The sequence below is a fragment of the Barbus barbus genome, assembly GCF_936440315.1.
Source record: "Barbus barbus genome assembly, chromosome: 38".
Taxonomy (NCBI): domain Eukaryota; kingdom Metazoa; phylum Chordata; class Actinopteri; order Cypriniformes; family Cyprinidae; genus Barbus; species Barbus barbus.
The window spans coordinates 24,259,701-24,280,172 of record NC_136716.1 but is presented as its reverse complement, the minus strand read 5'-3'; the positions used below and the strand labels follow the sequence as shown (position 1 = coordinate 24,280,172).

Here is a 20,472-nt window from a genome sequence, read left to right as displayed (position 1 = left end):
ATGTGACCATATTATTATTGTCATCATTATTTGTTGAATGCATATTCAGTTGATCTGTTTGTCCAAGAGGTTTTATTTTAAAAGGACTCAGATGGTCTTTTAAGGTCAGCAGCAGTTCTGTCAGTAGACAGCGCTACATATAGCAGTTTATAATTTAAAATTATAAGGGTTTTTGACAAGTTTGCAACACTGTATTTTAAAGTCTGAGTTGTCAGAATTTATTGACAAATATTTTAGTGTCTAGCGGTACAAATTAAGAGGTTACTAAAGAAGCAATGATGAGGTCTTGCACATACCTTGAGTTGATTTTTTTTAAGCTTAACTAATCGAATTTCAGTTGTTATGAACCTGCCATGTTGCTGAGCTCATATACATTTCTGTCTGGTCAAATTCAGCTCTGGCATGGACTAGAAAGATAGTGAAGGAGGAGAGGAGATAATGGTAAAATCTAGGTTTTCCGCCTCCGGCTGCTGCTTCCATCTCGCTCCGTTACATCTTGCAACTAAGAAATGCCACAGCCTTACAATCAAAGAGAAACCCAGGAAGCGGAAGGCTCCGGAATATGGGCTGCAGCTCACAGATACCCAGGAGTCCTTTGTGTTTTCAGAAATAAGGAAATGGAAATAGATGTCTTTTACGATCACGTCCTTTGAAGGTTCTGCTTAACTATAAAACATGCAGGAAAACCCATTTTTGCTACATGATGTGAATTTAAAAAGAGCATTTGATATGGAAATAAACAGCATGTTTAGTTTATTCACACACACACACACTCTCCTACTAAAACTGGTTATGAATTTATGATTGATTGTGTCTGTTTTCACAGTTTCATTGCACAGTAGTTGAAAATATTTTATAGATCTGTTTAGGTACCATGCGTGTAAGAAGTGCTAAGATCATCTCTCTGGTCTGGTATGAATGGAAATGAATCATGTATCTGTTATATTAGTTGAAATGCAAACCCTCTTTCCTCAGGCTATTGTTAGACTGCAGCTATTGTGCTTTTATATGATCCATTTCGACTGTGAAGTGTTTTAACGCATTCACTCCCAGAGGTATTCAGCATATGGGGCAGGAGTCCTCTCCTTTGGGCACATCTTCAAGCCTCCAGATGGACTTTCCCAGATCTCCACATGCACAGATGAGACCAGACACTCTGTAAACGACATCTGCAAGCACTTGGTCTGTTTAGCATGAAATTGTAATACTTTTTCCTAGTGCAACCTATAATCACTGATGGATTAGAGTAGATTTTTTATTTTTATTTTTTTTTGAAAGCATTGCTTATCATAACAATAGTTTTACATTTTACCCTCTATCTGCATTATGCCATAAACAGTAGGCAAGCGGTGATCAGTGATATTTGAGGGGAACTTATGTGGAAACAAAAAAATAAGTGTTTAAGATGTATAGGCACCAATTTCAGTGCAATGTATTGCTGGTTTAATACTTTTTGAAAACTTTTATATATATATTGTCATTATCTTGACTATACTGACCTTGCATTTAAAATATCATGTTTACATTTTTATATAGGTTTTAGAGCAGTTTCCTTTTATCATCATAATTATTAATAGTAGTAGTATTAGTACTGATGCTGTATGAAAATCATGCATGCAGTATGACATCCTAAAAGTAATATAAGGTGCTGACTTGTGTATATGATTTTTATGCATCATTGCGACTGCTCTGAAACCTATATAACAATTTATTTGTATTTTATATATGTTAGGTCAGTATGTGAAGATATGACATAGCATTTTTCTAGCATTCTTATATTTTTTATCACTATACATGCAGCTTTCATGACCTCATATTAATTTGTAGTTATGTTTTGTACAAATGCTAAAATAATCAAAATATGTAAATATTTGTATTATAAAATAGATAGAGTTCCCTTATTCGTATGAATTTTATCCTTGAGACTTGTTGACTCTTGATTTTCAAGATTAAAAGTAGAGGAAAATAGTCAATTTTACTCCTATCATGCTTTCTCTTTTGTGAGTGAGATTATCTAAAGAGTCAGATTCAGAAACAGGACTTAGTATTGATTCTCTCTGATCGGGATGTTTGTAAAATAATTGATTTACCTTAATCTCGAGGGATTGTCATTTCTAATCCAGTGAGTGGAGGATTTCAGCACCACGCCTCTCTGGACAGCTCCTATAACAGCACCTGTCTCTCTCTCTCAGAGGAAGAGTGTCTCTGGAATAGCAGCTCCTCAAACAGGCTTCCCATTTCCCCTGTGAGCCATGGCTGAGAGAAGACTCCTTCCCCAGGAGGATGACCAGGGATCCCTGTTGTCCAGACTGGGCACCGACAGCCCTAAACCCCGGGTGAAGTTTGGAGGGATGTTCTGCAACATCGAAGGAGCTTTTGAGAACAAGACCTTGAATTTTGAGTCTTACAGCCCCAGTTCTGCCAGGAGAAACCCTCGGGGACGAGTGGACGATCAGAGGGACAATTTCAGCGACACGTCGAGCATGAGTGACTTCAGCAGCGTGAGTCAAACTCCGTCCTGCAGTTCACAGGGTCAGACCCTGGTTTACCCCACCGGACCCAGTCGAGCGCAGAACGGGCGACGAGAGGTAATCATCTATCCTTGTGTCCTAATGTGTAGATCAAACATCTCTCACTACAGTTTAACATAACTTGGCAGCTGTTTAATTCCGGTTTACATGTTTGTGTCAAAGCTTTATCATAAAAAGATCACAGGTTAGTTGTGATTAGTGTGGAAAAACAGTCATATGATGGTGTCCACAACATGTATTTTAACCTTGTATTCAAAATGAAATGTTTGATTGATTATAAATTCAAAAGAGCTGTTTGGCTATATTTTGATTATTATAAATTTCATTTGAAATACTAGTTTCTAATGTAGTGGACATTCTTTGTGACATAATCGTGTATCTTCTTGCCATTTTGTTTGTACTTAAATAGTTTAATAAAATTATAAAACGTGCATCGGTGTACCCTGTTACACTGGGGGAACTAAACTAAAAATGTCTAGTGATTTCACCGAAAAACAAAACCACAGAAACAAGTAATGCATTGTTTTTGGATTAGAAAGACGTGTAAGACTTACTACAATAACCTTAGTTTTATTTACTTAGAAAAATCTCTTAAGTTTTTCATAATCATATGCTACTTTATTGTAAAGTGAAGGATTTTTGACTCCTGTAGTTTCCCACGTGTGACCAAGAATACAATAATTTAATATAGTTTAATACAGTTTTAAAACTTATTTATTCATTTATTTTTTTGTTTCTTTATTAATTTTTTTATAACTGGATTCTCCAAAGAATAAAACACACTCTCTTAACTTACTAGTTATTAAAAGAGTTCATTTGTGGAAGTCCAATTTTTTTTTATTTTTTTTTTATAGAAGTAGCCTAATAGAGTTCTCTCGCCCTGGGTGAGGATGGGGTGTGAATACTAAAGCAGCAGATGGTGAGCAGACACAGAGGGTGGGGGTTCTGGAGGGCTTTTGTCTACAGTGACTATTGAACCCTGGTAATCTTAAACTAAATTACGCCCCGAATCGCGACACGCGTCCTCGCGCCTGGACGCTGCGCCTTTATTCAGCCGTGAGCGCATCATCACCATCATCATCACCATCATCATCCCGGCTCGTTTCTCGGAAATCAGAGCTGCTCCCAGACCGGTGCCATGTCTTTCCAAGGCAAGAAGAACAACCCTCGCGTGACGGTAAGATATGTTAGCGATGATTTAAACCCGAGGCACCGGCGAGTGATTGCTGGCTGCAGTAACCGGGACATAGTGATGTTGAGGAAGAGGAGGATGATGGTTCTATTGTGCAGTCAAGGGTGAGCCTCCGCCGCCGCCGGCAACAGCCTGCTGTCCTCCAAACACTGCTGAGAAAGCCTGTGAACATTTAAGAGCTAATGCATGCAACGATGTGACAAATGTAGATGAAAACGCTCTTCTGTGTTAATGTGTTTAATCTGCCATGGCGGCGGCACCGGCGGCTTATTCCCGGTTTCTCGTGTCCATTGTGTCTTTTATTTATTCTTGTCGGCTCATTTCGGTACCGGACGTCTTCATGAAAATTAAAATACGAATTTTGGCTATATGCGTTCAGTAATACATTCGCTGCACGCGCAAAATGTCAGAATTTCTCGCACGTCGCGAGCGTTGAAGTCTTTTCTCTGGCCTATAGATGTGTGTCTGGTGGCCCTGCCCAAGAGCCCTGGCCCCGGCCCCTGGCAAACATTATGGGATGGGACTTTGATTAATGTAAAGCCCTGTTTCACAGACTATATATAATTGTATGCCAATGTAGCTATTAACTCGTTTGAGAGATGAAAATCTGTTTTGTTGTAAAACATGCTAATAATAGCACAATGATGAGCACTAAATTGGCCTCTCCAGCAGCTGTGGTCAGTAATTACAGCACACTACACACACAAGCACAAAACAGCATAGATAGCACATACTGTAAATGTAACACAAGACAGTTTAATTGTAGTAGGGCAAAAACAGGAATAGTAAAAAATCTAAACAAATGCTTGTGGTTTTGGAAATTCCCTGATCAATTACAAGGTGGTTACTACATTAGTAAAAAGAAATGTACCTTTTAACAATTTTTCTGTTATTATTAGTAAATTAACCCTTTGACGCACACGGTCTACTTTAACCGTTCAGTCTTGCATTCAAATTTTGGAATATTTAAAATATTTCATTGCAGTTGGATTTTTTGACAGAAAGATCAGTGGGTATAATTATATTTTGGATTTGGATTAAAAATAAACATTGATGTTTTTCTGTTATATAATGTATTACATCAGTGTGTTAATTTACCCCATTACTTTGCCATAGTTACTCTTTCATAGTTTCCCTCTGATCATAACTGCAACCAAGAATAAAATATATATTTTTTTAAATTGTAATTGTTGTTTTTAAATAAATGTCTGTGGGTGTTTTTAAGGGGTTTTACATAATTGTATTAATTAATTGCTTTTTGAATATTTTACCATGAATGTTACGTATCGCCTTGTTACACATAATAAAATATTCTGAGTAGTTTTGTCAAATGATGAATCGTGATTAATCGCATTCAAAATAAGTGTTTGTTTACATAGCCTAATATTTGTGTGTGTACTGTGTATATTTATTATGTATATATAAATACACACACATATGAATGTGTATATTTAAGAAAATTGTATTTGTATATTAAATATATTTACATATAAATATATACATGTACATATTTTGAAAATATAGACTGTGTTCACTTATATATACATAATAAATATACACATTACATAAAAACTTTTAGTTTGGATGTGATTAATCGCAATTAATCGTTTGACAGCAATAATTCAGAGTAAATACGGTAATTTATACTTATGAATACTAATATAGAATATCTTTTTTTTTTTTTTACATTATTTTACAGTAAAATTACATGTATTGTCATGGTACCTTAAAGACAATTAACAGGTTTTCATTGTAGCATTTTCACACTCGTTTTTCTGGTAAAAAAATTAAGTATTAAAATACCATGTCGAGAATTCAGTATGTATACTTTATTTTTTGTAAAATAATTGTATATGTAAAAGAAAAATTGTTTATATCTTCATGACCATGTCAGGGTCAAGTAACGAAAATGATGTGGTATTATAGTGTATGCTTTACCAAGAACAATGACCCAAAGACAGTAAATGGTTAATAAGTGAGGATTCATCCATGTGCACCGCAGGAGCGAGAAAACCCAGAAACGAGTGCTGTTAGTACAGCCAAATTGGATCCAAATCCCTTCCACACAATTTGGCATTGCAGCCTGACGGCTAGAGTCCCCCGTCTGACCCACATTCAATCCACAGAAACACGCATACTCAGCATGACTTTGATTTTGGAAACATATGCATTAAAAAATCAAAACGATGCAAATTACTGAGAATAATAATTGCATATGCATGCAGTGTTTAATAGTACACTCTTATAATTCATTACTAAAAGCTCTAGATTTTCAGTACTGTAAGATGAAGGGTCGTCCTGGTGTTACACGCTGTATCCCAGACCCTTCGCTGTCTGTCTCGTCTCTCCTCAAGCAACATTGTGGCCCAGAATCGGAAATGCTCGGCAGGGATTTTGGCGGTGCCAACGATGGGCCGCCCGTGGAAGTGTCACATTGCATTAAAGTGAAGCTCTGTGGGTTGCACACCACCCCGGCACAGTGAATGTGGTGAAATACCCTTGAGCAGAATTCTCAAAAAGTTAATTTCATTAGTTTCTTTATTTAGCCATGTCAGGTTAAACTTTGTGAGAGTTAGGTTTTGTGCTGTGAATTGAGGTTGGCACTGTCAAAGAATACCGTGAATGATGTTTCATGCTTGGGTGACCTAACAAGCCAAGTTGCCTGGCATAGATCCATGCCAGGGGTGAGTGAACAGGCATTGGTCTCCTGTAACTGGGATTATCAGAAATGGTGCACAAAAAAAAGGACAGTGAAAAGTATCAGTCGCTATGAATTCATGCAAAACAGCAGCAGTCAAGCATGAATAATAGAGTAAATAGAAAAGTGTTGTTACAGATGAATGGAGTTGACTTATCTTTCTTTTGTATTCTCTGTCTGGGTTCTTAAATGTCTGGTTTTTGAATGATATTATCTGTCTGATTAGCTCCTTAAAGAACGCTGCATATTGCATAGGAGGATTTGCATGCATTATACAGCTCTTTGTGCTTTGAAATCACTGTATATCTACATCCAAAGCTTTCTGGAACTGGGTCAGCACAGTTTCAGTGAAATACAAAGCCTTTTGGTTATCTTCACTGAATATATCAAATTCTTGGTGTCAGTGATGTCAAATCTTTGTTAAATATGTGCATTATGCTAATGTTTTTCCCCCCAATTCTTTTAAATGATAACAGTATATTAATTTGTAATTGAATGATCACTTTAAAGTTACAACACTTACAACTTTTGAAATAACACGCTGCACTAAAGTCATAATGTATGTCTTTTTTTTTCTCCACAGAGTGATAGACTCGTTATTAAAGGTGGAAAAATCGTAAATGATGACCAGTCCTTTTATGCCGACATTTACATTGAAGATGGAACCATTAAGTGAGAATTCATTATTTCACAAATCAGTCATTCATTCAAACTTTTAAAAACATTCTAAACTTTACATTAAAAATTAGTTTTATTTTTTTAATTACAAGTCTATTCAGGGTTGCCAGGTCTGCATAACTAGCCTTAGTAACATCAAAGTTGAATTTTTGGGTGAAATATCCCTTTAATATTAAGATTTCATAATTGTAAAAATCTGCATATCAACCATAAAACATTCAAAAGCATTATAAATTTAAAAATTAGCTTTTATTTATTTTTAATTGCTATTATATTATATTATCCTATCTAGCCTTAATATTAAGTAAGATTTTACATTTAATTTAGCAAATTCTTTTATCCATAGCGATTTGATGAGGGACATCACAAGCAATTGGTATTGATTTATTATTCTGGCATGCAGGCAGATTGGCGAGAACCTCATCGTACCAACCGGTGTGAAGACAGTGGATGCCTACGGGCACATTGTGATCCCGGGAGGCATTGATGTGAACACCTGTCTGCAGGCCCCTCACCTGGGCATGACCCCGGCAGACGACTTCTATCATGGCACCAGAGCTGCTCTGGCAGGAGGAACCACCATGATCAGTATGTCTCTACATCAACATCTTATATGGACAGAGGAGAAGAGAGCAGAAGACTTACAGTAGTTATCAGATCATTAACTCACAGAAAGGAGGGTCTCTGCTAAAAAGTGTGTGTGTGTTGTACAGTATTAGGGCATAAGAGCTTGTCGGGTCTCATAAAATCAGTTGAATTGGGGTCATAGCGCTGTCACTCTCTGTTCTCTTCTCCTCTGCTCAACTTTCCTCAGATAAGCTGCTGTACTGCTATGGAGTCATTTAGGACACAGAAATCATTGGGTTTAAATGCATTATTTGAAGTAATAGTGAAACACAAAAACAAATCTTGACTTTATGGAGAAGTTTTAAACATTATGTGTTTGGGTAGTTAACAAATGAACACTAAACATTTCCCCCCCCTCAAGATTTGTATGTGATATTGCTTTTATGCAACAGTTCAAGAAACAAGTTAGTTCTGAGTAAATATAATTTTAAACATAATCCTTTAAAATATATAGCACATTTCAAAGAAAACGGTTAAGTCAGACATGTGAATGGTATCTGCAAAAAGACAGAAACCTATTGCTTGTGTAAACAGGAAATGTGGTACATATACCAGACAAGACATCCAGAACTTATACAGCAATTTACCGTGTGAAAATATCTACTTGTATTTTTGTTTTTTCGCCATTTTTAATCACCTTTTGCGGTATTTTTCTCCCAGTTATCCTGCAGTTTGATGAATGTTTTTTAAAGTACAAAATCCATGCAGTTACTCAATTTTCACAGAAGGTCTTAAAAAGGTCTTAATTTGCCCCTCCACAAATGAAGGCCTTAAAAAGGTCTTAAATCAGGGCAAAAAGTCATAAATTCATGGCATTAAATGTTGCATGCATTGCTAAAAATGTATGTCTTCCTCTGTATTTTTGTCTTGTTTTCCACTGCAAATATCTAAGCATCCTTAAATCAAGATTCGTTTACTTGAGATGCGAAATGAAGAAGTGAAGTCTTGTTTTCTGACAAAATGAGCAAAATTAAGTGAGTTTGTTTAAAACAAGAACAAGCATCTGTCAGTAGGGTATGAAAACTTATCTAAATTTCTTATTTTATAAAATGAATTAAAATAGAGATAGTTGGAAGTTGTGTTTTCAAACTTTTTTTTGAAGTTTTGCTAATACAACACATTGTGTTCCTTACATTTTCTATACTTGGTCTTTAAAAAGTCTTAAATGTATGCCCATAAAACCCAACCCACAGAATCCCAAGCATAAGCACCTTATAAAATTACCATGCATAGTTATGGAAGAATTAGAAAAAGTTTTTTTTTTATGAGTTATAGCATCTCAGACTGCTGTCATTGCTTGAAATATTGTCAGCTAGCCATTTTTGACCACACAGGAGTCTGCCTTTTTTTAACATGGGATTGTTCACCCAGAAATTACAATTCTGTCATTGTTTACTCATTAATGCAGGTTTGGAACATGTTTTAATCGTTATGCTCTGCTCATCTTTTAGTTGATCATGTTGTACCTGAACCGGGAGCTAGTTTACTGGCAGCGTATGACCAGTGGAGGGATACGGCGGACAAGAGGTCGTGCTGTGATTACTCTCTGCACATCGACATCACTCGCTGGCATGATGGGCTGTTTGAGGAGCTGGAGTATCTGGTCAAAGATAAAGGTGATGTGAGATTTCAGGTGTGACTTTGATATTTTTGCTTTCTGCGTTATTAGGTTTTAGGTTTATGATTTCTTTTTAACCCCCCCCAAAAAAGACATTCATCGTTAAGCTGCAAAAATATACATTATAAAACACAATTCTGATTTTTGTTTTAGGTGTCAACTCCTTCCTGATCTTCATGGCTTATAAGGACAAGTATCAGAGCTCTGATACACAGGTAAATAAAATGCTAAAAATAAAGAGAACAACTTTTACACTACAGTTCAAAAGCATGAGGCTCACAAAGGCTGCTGAACAAAAATTCAGTAATATTACTGAAATATTACAATTTAAAATAACTGTTTTCTATTTAAATATCTTTTCAAATGTAATTTATTCGTGACGCGAAGCTGAATTTTCAGCATCGTTACTCCTGTCTTCAGTGTCACACGATCTTTCAGAAATCATACTAATATGCTGATGTGTGTCTGAAGGAACATTTCTCATGTTTAAGATCATGTTGAAAACTCCTGTGCTGCTTAATGTTTTTTAATTCCTTAATAAAAAGATAGTTTAAAAGAACAGAATTTAATATAGATATCCTTTGCAACAGTATCAATGTGTTTACTGTCACTTTTGATAATTTTAATGCATCCCTGCTAAACAAAAGTATTAACTTTTTAACATTTAGAAATATAGGTTTCCAAGAACTAACACTCTCTGTGTCTGTAGATCTATGAGATGTTTAGTGCCATGAGAGAACTGGGTGCCATCGCACAGGTTCATGCTGAAAACGGTGACATTATTGAGGAGGTAACCTTGAGTACTTCAATTTCTAATGCATTTCCATTCCAACTGTTCTTTTATAAAACACACCAGTTCCTTTTTTTCTCCATACTTAAATGCATTCTTGGTTTCCTCAGGAACAGAAGAAGCTTTTGGATCTGGGAATCACTGGCCCAGAAGGACACGTCCTGAGCCACCCGGAGGAGGTTTGTCTTAAGGATTTGACTCGGTTTAAATCCAAATCTGATCTACCACTGTTGAACATCAGCATCACTTCTACTGTTCTTCTCCAGGTGGAGACTGAGGCTGTGTATCGAGCCATCACCATTGCTAAACAGGCCAACTGCCCTCTTTATATCCCAAAGGTGATGAGCAAACCAGCTGCTGACGTCATCGCCAAGGCCAGGAAAAAGGGTACGAGAGTTGATAGAGCTCTACAATACTGTAACAGAAACACAAAGGAAACAGTGATTGTGCATTGATTCGTTTTCAGGCATGGTCATCTACGGAGAACCAATCGCAGCCGGCCTGGGCACAGATGGATCGCACTACTGGAGCAAAAACTGGGCCAAAGCTGCTGCATTTGTCATGTCTCCTCCGCTCAGCCCCGATACGAGCACGCCGGATTACCTCAGCTCACTGCTGTCCTGGTGAGCAGCTAAAATCATGCCAAACACCAGCTTTTCAGCAACATACTCTGCATTAAAGATTAGGGTTTGTACGCCTCTTGCAAGGCTGCAAGTATTTGTAAACATGCAGAAAAAAACAGTAATAATTAATAATTTAAATAGCTGTTTAAATTTTAAAAAATTTTAAAATATGATTTATTGCTGTGATCAAAGCTGAATTTTCAGCATCATTACTCCAGTCTTCAGTGTCACATGATCCTTCAGATATCATTATAATATGCTGATTTGCTGCCCAAGAAATATTACTTATTATTATCAGTGCTTAGAAGTTATGCTGCTTCATTTTTTTTTCTTTTTTTTTCAGGATTCTTTGTTGAATTGATGTTCAAAAGAACAGCATTTATTTGAAATAAAAAACTTTTGTAACATTCATATATGCATTGTCATATATATATATATATATATATATATATATATATGACCCTCAAATATATGCATGCATATATATACACAAATATCATGGTATAATAATTATATATGATATATATGAGATATTAATCTTTTTAAATATTTTGAAGTTGAAGATTAAAAGCCAGATTTACTCTAACAGCTTGCATCAGCACAAACCCTTTTTTGGCATTAAAATTTTTTTATTTTTGCGGCTCACCTTATTGCATATGCATTTGTAGGAGTTTCCATTTCAGATGCTAAATTTATGATTTATTTAAGATTTGTGGTCATCCGTTTACTGGTATTTGTGCCGTTATTTAACACCCCCCAAAAAGCATGTCCTATTTTGTGCCCGTGTTGTTAGTAGATTACTCGCACCTAATTATCATCTGCTCTGCTTTGCAACCTTGCACTAATTTGTGCAGTTCTTGTTAGACTGCATTTGTCATTATAGAATTGATCTTACAGCATCTTTGTACTTTAATTTGTTAATTGTCAGCAAAATATGCACAAATCAGGCCTTTAGTCTTCAGAAAGCATTACACTTACTGACCGTCATGAACTGTTTCAGTGGGGATCTTCAGCTGACAGCCAGTGCTCACTGCACCTTCACCACGGCACAGAAAGCTGTTGGAAAGGACAACTTCACCTTCATCCCAGAGGGGACCAATGGCATCGAGGAGCGGATGAGCATCGTCTGGGACAAAGCTGTGGTCGGTCTCACAATACAGTCTCTCTTTCTCTTCTAAATAAAAAAAAACAATAATTCATGTAGATGTTAAGTATATATACTGTATATATTATACACTTCAGCACTGCAAACCACACAGCTTTAAAGTTTGCATTCGTTTTGACATTTGGATCCTCTATTAGCCATTATGTCATGAAATTGCAGGTCAGTCTAAACATGAATTTCTATGCATATGTTTGAAGCTTCCATTCATATGTGACGGGGAGATGTGTCTTATTAGCAGTTTGCAATGATGTTTTTGTCACACAGGCAACTGGTAAAATGGACGAGAATGATTTTGTTGCGGTAACGAGCACAAACGCTGCAAAAATCTTCAACCTGTATCCTCGGAAAGGCCGAATCGCTGTTGGATCTGATGCTGACATTGTTATCTGGAACACAAAGGAGACAAAAATCTTCTCTGCCAAATCTCACAACCTGGTATGAGAATTGCATCTTGCACTGGGGAAGAAAAGATAAGCCATTAACGATATTATTTGTATTTATTGTACGTATGGTTTAGAATGGAAACCGTTCGTGTTCTACAGTTGGATTCTGTCTAAACTCATCAGAATTGGGTTAAATCATTGGAATTTTGTGGATGTGAAATGTCAAACTCCTTCTCTGTCCTTATTCTGACCCGTGTGTGTCGCCGCAGACCGTGGAGGTGAATATCTTTGAGGGTATGGAGTGCCGAGGTTTCCCTGTGGTGGTCATCAGTCAGGGCAGGATCCTTCTGGAGGACGGGAACCTCAGTGTGACAGAGGGGTCAGGCCGCTTCATCCCCAGAAAAGCCTATCCGGACTTTGTCTACAAGAGAATCAAGGCCCGAGGCAGGGTGAGAATGTCTCTGTGTGATTATGAATGCTGACTCACTCATCCCAGCGATCAAATAACAGATCACCTCCCTCACAGACTTTTAAAAGTAAAAAAAACTCATCTTTTGTGTTATCAAGGGTCACTTTCATAATCAAATATTTTTTATATTGTAGATGGCTGATGCTCGTGGTGTTCCTAGAGGAAACTATGATGGCCCCGTTCATGATGTCATCAGTATGACCAAATCTGTACCGGCCACTCCCACCACAAGAGGGTCCTCATGTCCGGGAAAGACCCCAGCGGGGCCAGCGAGAAATCTGCACCAATCTGGGTTCACTTTATCTGGTGAGCACCTTTGATTTTGCTGTATTAGCTGTAGTGTAAAACAACAGGGTTCTAGAGCTAAAAACCCCATTCATTTCCTCCATAAAGTATTTTTTTTATATAATGTGTTTATTTACTTTTTAACTTAAAGGTTTAACTGTATATTCATACAGTATATAAAGATTTTATTTAAAAAGAAATGAATACCTGAAAAGAGCTTTATACTATTTCTTGATCACTGAATCAGCATATTTAAATTTGTGAAGGATCATGTGACATTTTAAAATATAATAAAATTAGAAAAAGAAAATTTCATAATATTACTGTATTTTTGATCAAATAATTGCAGTCTTGATGAGCAGAAAAGAAAATTTAAAATCTTGCCAAGCTCAAACTTTAGATTGGCATGTTTATATTATATAGTATAAATTATATTTATATTATATAACATTTAGCAATATTTACTTTTAACTATATTTAATTTGCTATACATACATGCTATGTTTAAGCATTTGGAATTAAGCATCTTGAAGATGGGACTGGTATTGAAATCACAAAAATTTAAAAAAGAAAAAGAGAATTGTTTTGATTGAGAAAACTATTTTTGTTATAGGTTTATAAAAATGGCTTTAAAAACGCAAATCACTACAAAAGCTCTCTGTGCCAATGGACTTAAAATATATTGTAACATATAAAAGTAAATAGTATTATATTGTACCATTATTTTTGATATGATTATATCATCTGCACTATACAAAAGATGTGTGCATTTAAATGATAAGTAGTGATTCTTCTCGGACTTGTTGGATTGGTTTATTATGGATGCCCGTTTCCGCCACTGAATAATAATAAAAAAAAAGGTTATTGCGACTTTATCTCAGAATTCAGACTTTTTTTCACAGAGTTGCATGAAATAAAGTCACAATTGCGAGATAAAAACGTGCAATTCTGACTTTTTTTCTGGCAATTATGACTTTTTTCTCGCAATAAAAAGTCGCAATAACCTTTTTTATTTTTTATTCATTGGCGGAAATGGGCTTCCATAGTTTGTGGCTTTGAACGTTTAGTGAAAAACAAATCTTTATGGAGTAAAAAAATAATAATAATGTACATCCAGAACAATGCTGTTTAAAAGCTAGTGTTTTAATCTCTCTCTGTGACCTAAATCAAGTAGACATCATTGAGCTCATGCAGATATTCATTAAAGTGAACTCTGTGCATCCTCCCTTTTTCACTCAAAAGGCACTCAAATGGACGACCACATCCCCAGGCGTACAGCACAGAGGATTGTAGCACCACCGGGAGGCCGTTCCAATATCACATCCCTCTCATGAACCTCGTCCACCAGGGGATCCAACAGCAGCCGTTTCGCCTTCTCCGGCTTCCAGTTTTATATTACCTTCATCATGCAAATATTAATCCCAATAAACCCATACACACTGCCAACCCAATAAGTTATATATGCAGCAGCTCACTATAGCTTTCCATGAATTCATATTCACTATATAATCTGCCTCTCCTCTGGTCAGACTCACTCATAATGTAGCATGCTCTTTTAGCAGAGTCACCCAGAATCCATTCTGCTTTAGCGTAGCATTGATGGCGTAAAGACGGCTAGTGATTGTTGTTTGTGAACTACTGAATGGATCTCATTCTACTGCCTTTCAACCAGTGCTTTCCTCCTGCGACATGTAGATTCAGATGAGACGTTTAAAGGAGAAGTGTGTTTTCTATGAAAGCCTGTTTATGCCACAGAATAAAAAAAAATAATTAAAAGGTAATTGCAACTTTTTTCCTCAAAATTTGGACTCTTTTCCTCTATTAGTTTGTTACATTTCTGACTTGCAAGAATTTAACTGTGGAAATTAAACTTAATTGTGAGGTACAATTCAGTATCACAAGACAAACTCACAATTGCAAAAAAAAAAAAAAAGTCAGAATTATGAGACGTAAGATTGGAATTCTGAGAAAACAAAAATGAATTATGAGACTAAATCAGAATTGTGACATTTAAACAGAATTCTGAGAATAAAACTGAATTCTGAGATATAAACTCTTAGAATTCAGACTTTTTCAGAAAATTGTGATAAGTCACAAGTACCTTTTTCATTCTTTATTCGATGGCGGAAATGGGTTTTCTGCACCAGTAGTGATGCAAAAAGGACACTTCATCTATAAGAGACTGTGTTCTGTCATTGTGCTTTAAAGAAAAATCAAGAATTACCTACTGATGGTCTTAGTGCTAAGATATAAAAAAAAGAAACCGTTATTAAGTTTGTCCATGTTGTATCTGAGACTAGAGCAAAAAAAAGGATTGTAGACTTCTGCCTCTAACTGCATTCATGATTTAGTTTTGAAGGCTAAGACTCATCATCACACAGATACAGCAATCAGCGATGCATTTTTTGTATGTTTCTAAGACAACGTTTGGTGCTCTCGATCTATAGATCCAACACATGCCAATGTGTTACTGTGAGGAACAGTCACTTTTTGAACCCAGATGAACGTTTTTAATTCTTTTGAGGTTTATATTCCTGTAATGCAAGTCTTTTTGTAGTCTTAACCAGTATTTGCTGGAAATCTCCATATTAGATGTAATTTTCGTGAGATATTTCAGAGTCGAAGGTGAAGGTCAGTGAAGCTGAAAATGATCAGTGGATTGTCTTTTCTACCTTCTTGTTCATTCTGTAAATATTTTTCATTTTTGTGCATGGTTTGCATGTCCTCAATAAAAAAAAAGTTTAAAGAAAAATTGCAATTTTGTGACCATTTCACAATAGTGCCTTTGTAGTTTTATTGTTAAGATCTTCATGATGGCGTTTTGATGTATATTTTTATTCAATTGTTCCAACAGCAAATGAAAAAAAGAATATGATCGTGGCAGTCAGAATAATGAAATTGGAAATTATGATGCACATTGTAGCAGCGTTTACTAGTCTTTTTGTTTGTTTGTTTTATTAAACTAACAACATGTATAGTGTTATAAATGTTAATATATTTGAATAAAAATAATTTTAAATATTTAGTATTATTTACTTTGACAACAACAGTGCAATAATTATTAAAAGCAAGCTTTGTTTGCAAAAATTCTAATGTTTTCCTAAGATCCACTGGTCAAAATGTTTTAATTATTATTATTCTAGAAGTACCTGTTTATTAATATTGTGCATCCAGTAGTTTTCCAATCTTGACCTTCCATTTGCAGTGTGATGAATGATGTCATTACAGACTCTTTAATTGAATTAAAAATGCAACATAAGAAAACACGCAAAGTTAATATCATGACAATGCAACATACAACAGTTTGAAACCAGTTTTGTTGCAAAATGATTTTTACCCACTATTCAAAAAATTAGACTATTTATACTGCACAATAAGTAAGCTGGGGCCTGTTTCATAAAACAAGTTTACCAAATAAGCCAGATTTATTTCAGTAAGTCGGACTTATTTTGAACCAAATCAACTGACAATAAGTCAGACTAACTAAATAAGCCTGGCTTATTTGGTAAACTTGTTTTATGAAACAGGCCCCAGCAATCTAATATTCTGAACAGAATCTTACATTCACAGATATGTGCTTGTTTACATACTATTAAAGCTTATATTCTTAGTTTCTGTTGAAAGATGTTGCAAATGATAACATACTTGATGTTGTAATCTGGCTCTCCTCTGCAAACTTGAGACGCATGCACAAAGTCATGATCACAGGAAAAGGTAAAGAGAGGCGAGGGGAGCGAGTGTCTGCTTTCTCCAGAAACACGTGTCATTGGCTGGGGTTGATGAGGCTGGACAGCTGGAGATGTTCACAGAGCTTCAGCACAAAGACCACATCAACAAGCATTAGATGCTTTTATAATGAAAGTTTCTTCAGCTGTACTCAGTACAAGGTTTGAGAAAATTCAAAACTTCTAATTAGTGATTTATCAGATGCACTATAGTATAGGGCCATATATATATATAAATATATATAAAAGATTTCTATTTCATATAACTGTTTGAACTTTATGTCCTGATATCATGGTATCAAAGCAGCACAACTGTTTTCAACACTGATAATAAGAAATGTTTTAAATCAGCATACTAGAATGATTTCTGAAGGATCATGTGACACTGAAGACTGGAGTAATGAAGTTGAAAATTCAGCTTTGATCACAGGAATAAATTACACAAAAGTTATTTCAACTTTACTGTAATCATTTTTAGTTTTTACCGTGTTATTAATCAACTAAAAAACATTAAAAATCTTACCCAAATCTTTGAACAGTAGTGTATTTTAAGCCAAAGAGACTTTCATATAATGAAAAATCACATTTTTAAATCACATTATTAAAAACTAAATTAATAATTTAAACAGTCTGTTGTACTACACAATATGAACTCAAAGCTCAGCCCCCCAAAAAATGGCATTTATAGAAACTAATCTGCAAAAACAGCAGTAATATTTTGAAATATAATCATTTGTTTTCAAATCAAATCTTGTTTACATTTTATAATATAATAAAATAGAAAACGTATGTTCTACCTGTGATGACAAAGTCTTCATTGTCAACATTTCTTATTATCAATGTTGAAAACAGTTGTGCTAAATAATATTTTTGTGGAAATGTATTATAATTTTGATAAATAGAAAGTTCAAAAGAAAATTATTGATTCAAAATAAACAGTCACTTTGGAAAAATTGAATGCATCCTTGCTGAATAATATATATATTTGATATATATATATATATTTATTATATAAAGTATATCAGCCTTGTTAAAAGGATAGTTCACCCAAAAAAGAAAGAAAGAAAGAAAGAAAGAAAGAAGGTTCGGAACAACTTAAAAGTGAGTAAATGATGGAAAAGCTGTCATTTTTGAGTGAACTACATCACTAGTCAAAAGTTTTTGAACAGTAATATTTTTTATGTTTTTTAAAGAAGTCTCTTCTGATCACCAAGCATTCATTTATTTGATCCAAACTGAAATAGTTTTACTATTTAAAATAACTGCTTTCTATTTGAATATATTTAAAAATTTAATTTAATCCTATGATCAAAGCTACATTTTCAGAATCATTACTCAAAAAAAAAAAAAAGCTTTTGTAACGTTATACACCATACCATTCAAAAGCTTGGAGTCTGCTTGGAGTCTTCTTTTTGGAGGGAAAACTTACAGAAATTAATACTTTTATTTAGCAAGGATGCTTTAAATTGATCAAAAGTGATGATAAAGACAATGTTACAAAAAAAAAGATAAATGCTGTTCTTCTGAACTTTATATTCATCAAAGAAAGTAAGAAACCTGAAAAAAATTCTACTCTGCTGTTTTCAACATAATAATAATAAATGTTTTTTGAGCAGCAAATCAAAATATTAGAATGATTTCTGAAGGGTCACGTGACTGGAGTAATGATGCTAAAAATTCAGCTTTGAAATCACAAATAAATTACATTTTAAAATATATTCAAATAGAAAGTTATTTTAAATATTACAAATATTTCAACCTTTTATGTTTTTGCTGTACTTTGGATCAAATAAACGCAGGCTTGGTGAGCAGAAGAGACTTCTTTAAAAAACTTTTGACCGTTAGTGTATCTCTAAGTCATTCTTGTACTAGGCTACTTCAGTCCTTCCGGCTCAGAAAATTGTCAGTAATGAAATGTCTACTCCGTGTACACAGACACCTTCTCCGCTAAAATATGCAGTGGATATCTTTTACATGTGTTGGAGAAATACGGAAACACTTTTTCTGTAAACTTGTGCTTGTACTTGTAGAGCAGAGAGTTGTCTCCGGCGTCCGAGAACATGACTCTGCCGGCCTCCCAGTCGAGCTGAACCCGAATCTTCTGAGGTTTCTTCTTGAGCGGCAGAGGAGCGCTGTTGACCGTCCGCGCACGATACTCTCCTCCGTGCAGGCAGATGGTCCACATGCCACGCTCGGGGCTCGGCGGGAACCACTCTTTACGCAGCACGCTTTCTCTCACCACCCCCAGCGCCCACTCGCTGCAGTCACCCACCTCCACGTCCCAGCTGTGCCGGCCGGAGCCCAAGCCCTCGGAGCCCAGGACGCACTCGTAGAAGCAGAAGCGCTCGGGGTTGTCCGGGACCTGCTGGTCTTCCTCGGTGTAGCGGATGGTGGTGAGGTCTTCAGACAGAGCCACACAGACGTCTGCGGTGTTGGGGTCGAGGATCACGGGAGCTGAAGGTTTGACAAGTATTCAGAGTTTGGTCACTGGCAAGATCAGTTTTAAGGCAGTTGCAAGTGATTAAACGGGATATTCATAAACAAAAATTTAAATTCTACCTAAATTGTAGTTTGTGAAATAATCAGTAGCTACACTGAAAAAAAATGATGAAAGAAAACAAACTGATGATTGATGATGATGACAAAAAATATGATTGTAAGTACGTTTCACATGAAAATACCATTCAGTCTGTCTACTTCAGCATATTGTTTAATTTAATGTATCACTTGCCTTTGTAATTAATTGTGAAAAATAATTTTTACATTAAATATCTTTTAGTGTATTTGCTACTTTTGAACATATAAAACACAGCCAACACTTTTTTGTTTTTTATTTAATGGAAACTGAGTTTATAATTTTATATATATTTCTTTATTTTATTGTATTTTAAATAAATGTACGTCATTTTATTTTATTATCAATTACAGATTTATACACCGAGGAATGTTGTGATGTCTTGTAGTTCTGTAACAGAAACATCAGTGTTTATGTATTTATTTAATGTTACTTGCCATTTCTTTGTAACTAATTGTGAAAAAATTAGTTAATGTTGAGTATCTTTATTTTATTAGTTTATTGCATTGCATGTAAAATCTAAATATTTAACTAAAGGAATATGAAGAATATGAAGTTTCTTTCAGTCAATACTACTAAAATAATAGGAAATATTCTTGATTTGCTTCTATTAATGCCATATCATCAGTGCTCATGGCCTCTTCTGTTGCAGTAATATCTAATATTAGATATTAGTTAACTAGTGAAATATTTAAATATTAGTTCAACAAAGGAACTTGTATTTTATTTAATTTAATTTGATTCAATTTCAGAATTACCTGCCGCTAAAGGATCAAGTCAAACCAGATACGTGTCAAAATCTGGGTTTGTGAGACAGAGTATTTTTAATCATTTCTATGCCCTAATTTCTACATATTTCATTCAGAAACTAACCTTAACATATATTTCCTATATAATAAAAAACGATGGCTTTCTTTGCTCTTACTGTATGTGACGGCGGCCTGCATCTTCTCCCATACTCTGAACTTGAGCGAGCCGATGTGCTTGGCCACATCAATCAAAGATCCAGAGATGTCCACTGGATCCTGAACGGTGCACTCCATCCTGGGACAGAAACAGAGAAGCTTCTTCAGATTCACTTAGGTTCATATGAAACTGACAATGAGCCTCAGT

At 35.3% G+C, this 20,472-nt stretch overlaps 2 protein-coding genes across 2 annotated transcripts in view; one reads left to right on the top strand and one right to left on the bottom strand.

Moving 5' to 3' along the window:
- The first annotated feature begins 2,144 nt into the window (after positions 1-2,144).
- On the top strand, positions 2,145-15,786 carry LOC306857624 (dihydropyrimidinase-related protein 4-like). The gene is made up of 14 exons (XM_079397650.1): positions 2,145-2,588; positions 7,005-7,093; positions 7,503-7,687; positions 9,178-9,342; positions 9,498-9,559; positions 10,054-10,134; positions 10,245-10,313; positions 10,401-10,521; positions 10,601-10,757; positions 11,758-11,899; positions 12,187-12,357; positions 12,575-12,754; positions 12,909-13,080; positions 14,302-15,786. The coding sequence occupies exons 1-14, from the start codon at positions 2,253-2,255 to the stop codon at positions 14,391-14,393; spliced, it is 2,022 nt and encodes a 673-aa protein (XP_079253776.1). The 5' UTR covers positions 2,145-2,252; the 3' UTR covers positions 14,394-15,786.
- A 2,916-nt stretch (positions 15,787-18,702) lies between these two features.
- The window catches only part of LOC306857623 (E3 ubiquitin-protein ligase TRIM39-like), a gene marked incomplete at both ends in the record, with an annotated part of 4,404 nt that continues 2,634 nt past the window's right edge, over positions 18,703-20,472 (bottom strand). Inside the window, 2 exons of the mRNA XM_079397649.1 lie at positions 18,703-19,238; positions 20,285-20,403. Of these exons, the coding sequence (XP_079253775.1) occupies positions 18,703-19,238; positions 20,285-20,403 (655 nt within the window). The remainder of the gene's footprint in view (positions 19,239-20,284; positions 20,404-20,472) is intronic.

Coding starts and splice junctions, on each gene's coding strand:
- LOC306857624 (XM_079397650.1), top strand. CDS start 2,253: ATGGCTGAGAGAAGACTCCTTCCCCAGGAGGATGACCAGGGATCCCTG. Junction 10,758..11,757: donor CTCAGCTCACTGCTGTCCTG/GTGAGCAGCTAA, acceptor GAACTGTTTCAG/TGGGGATCTTCAGCTGACAG. Junction 12,755..12,908: donor GAATCAAGGCCCGAGGCAGG/GTGAGAATGTCT, acceptor TTTATATTGTAG/ATGGCTGATGCTCGTGGTGT.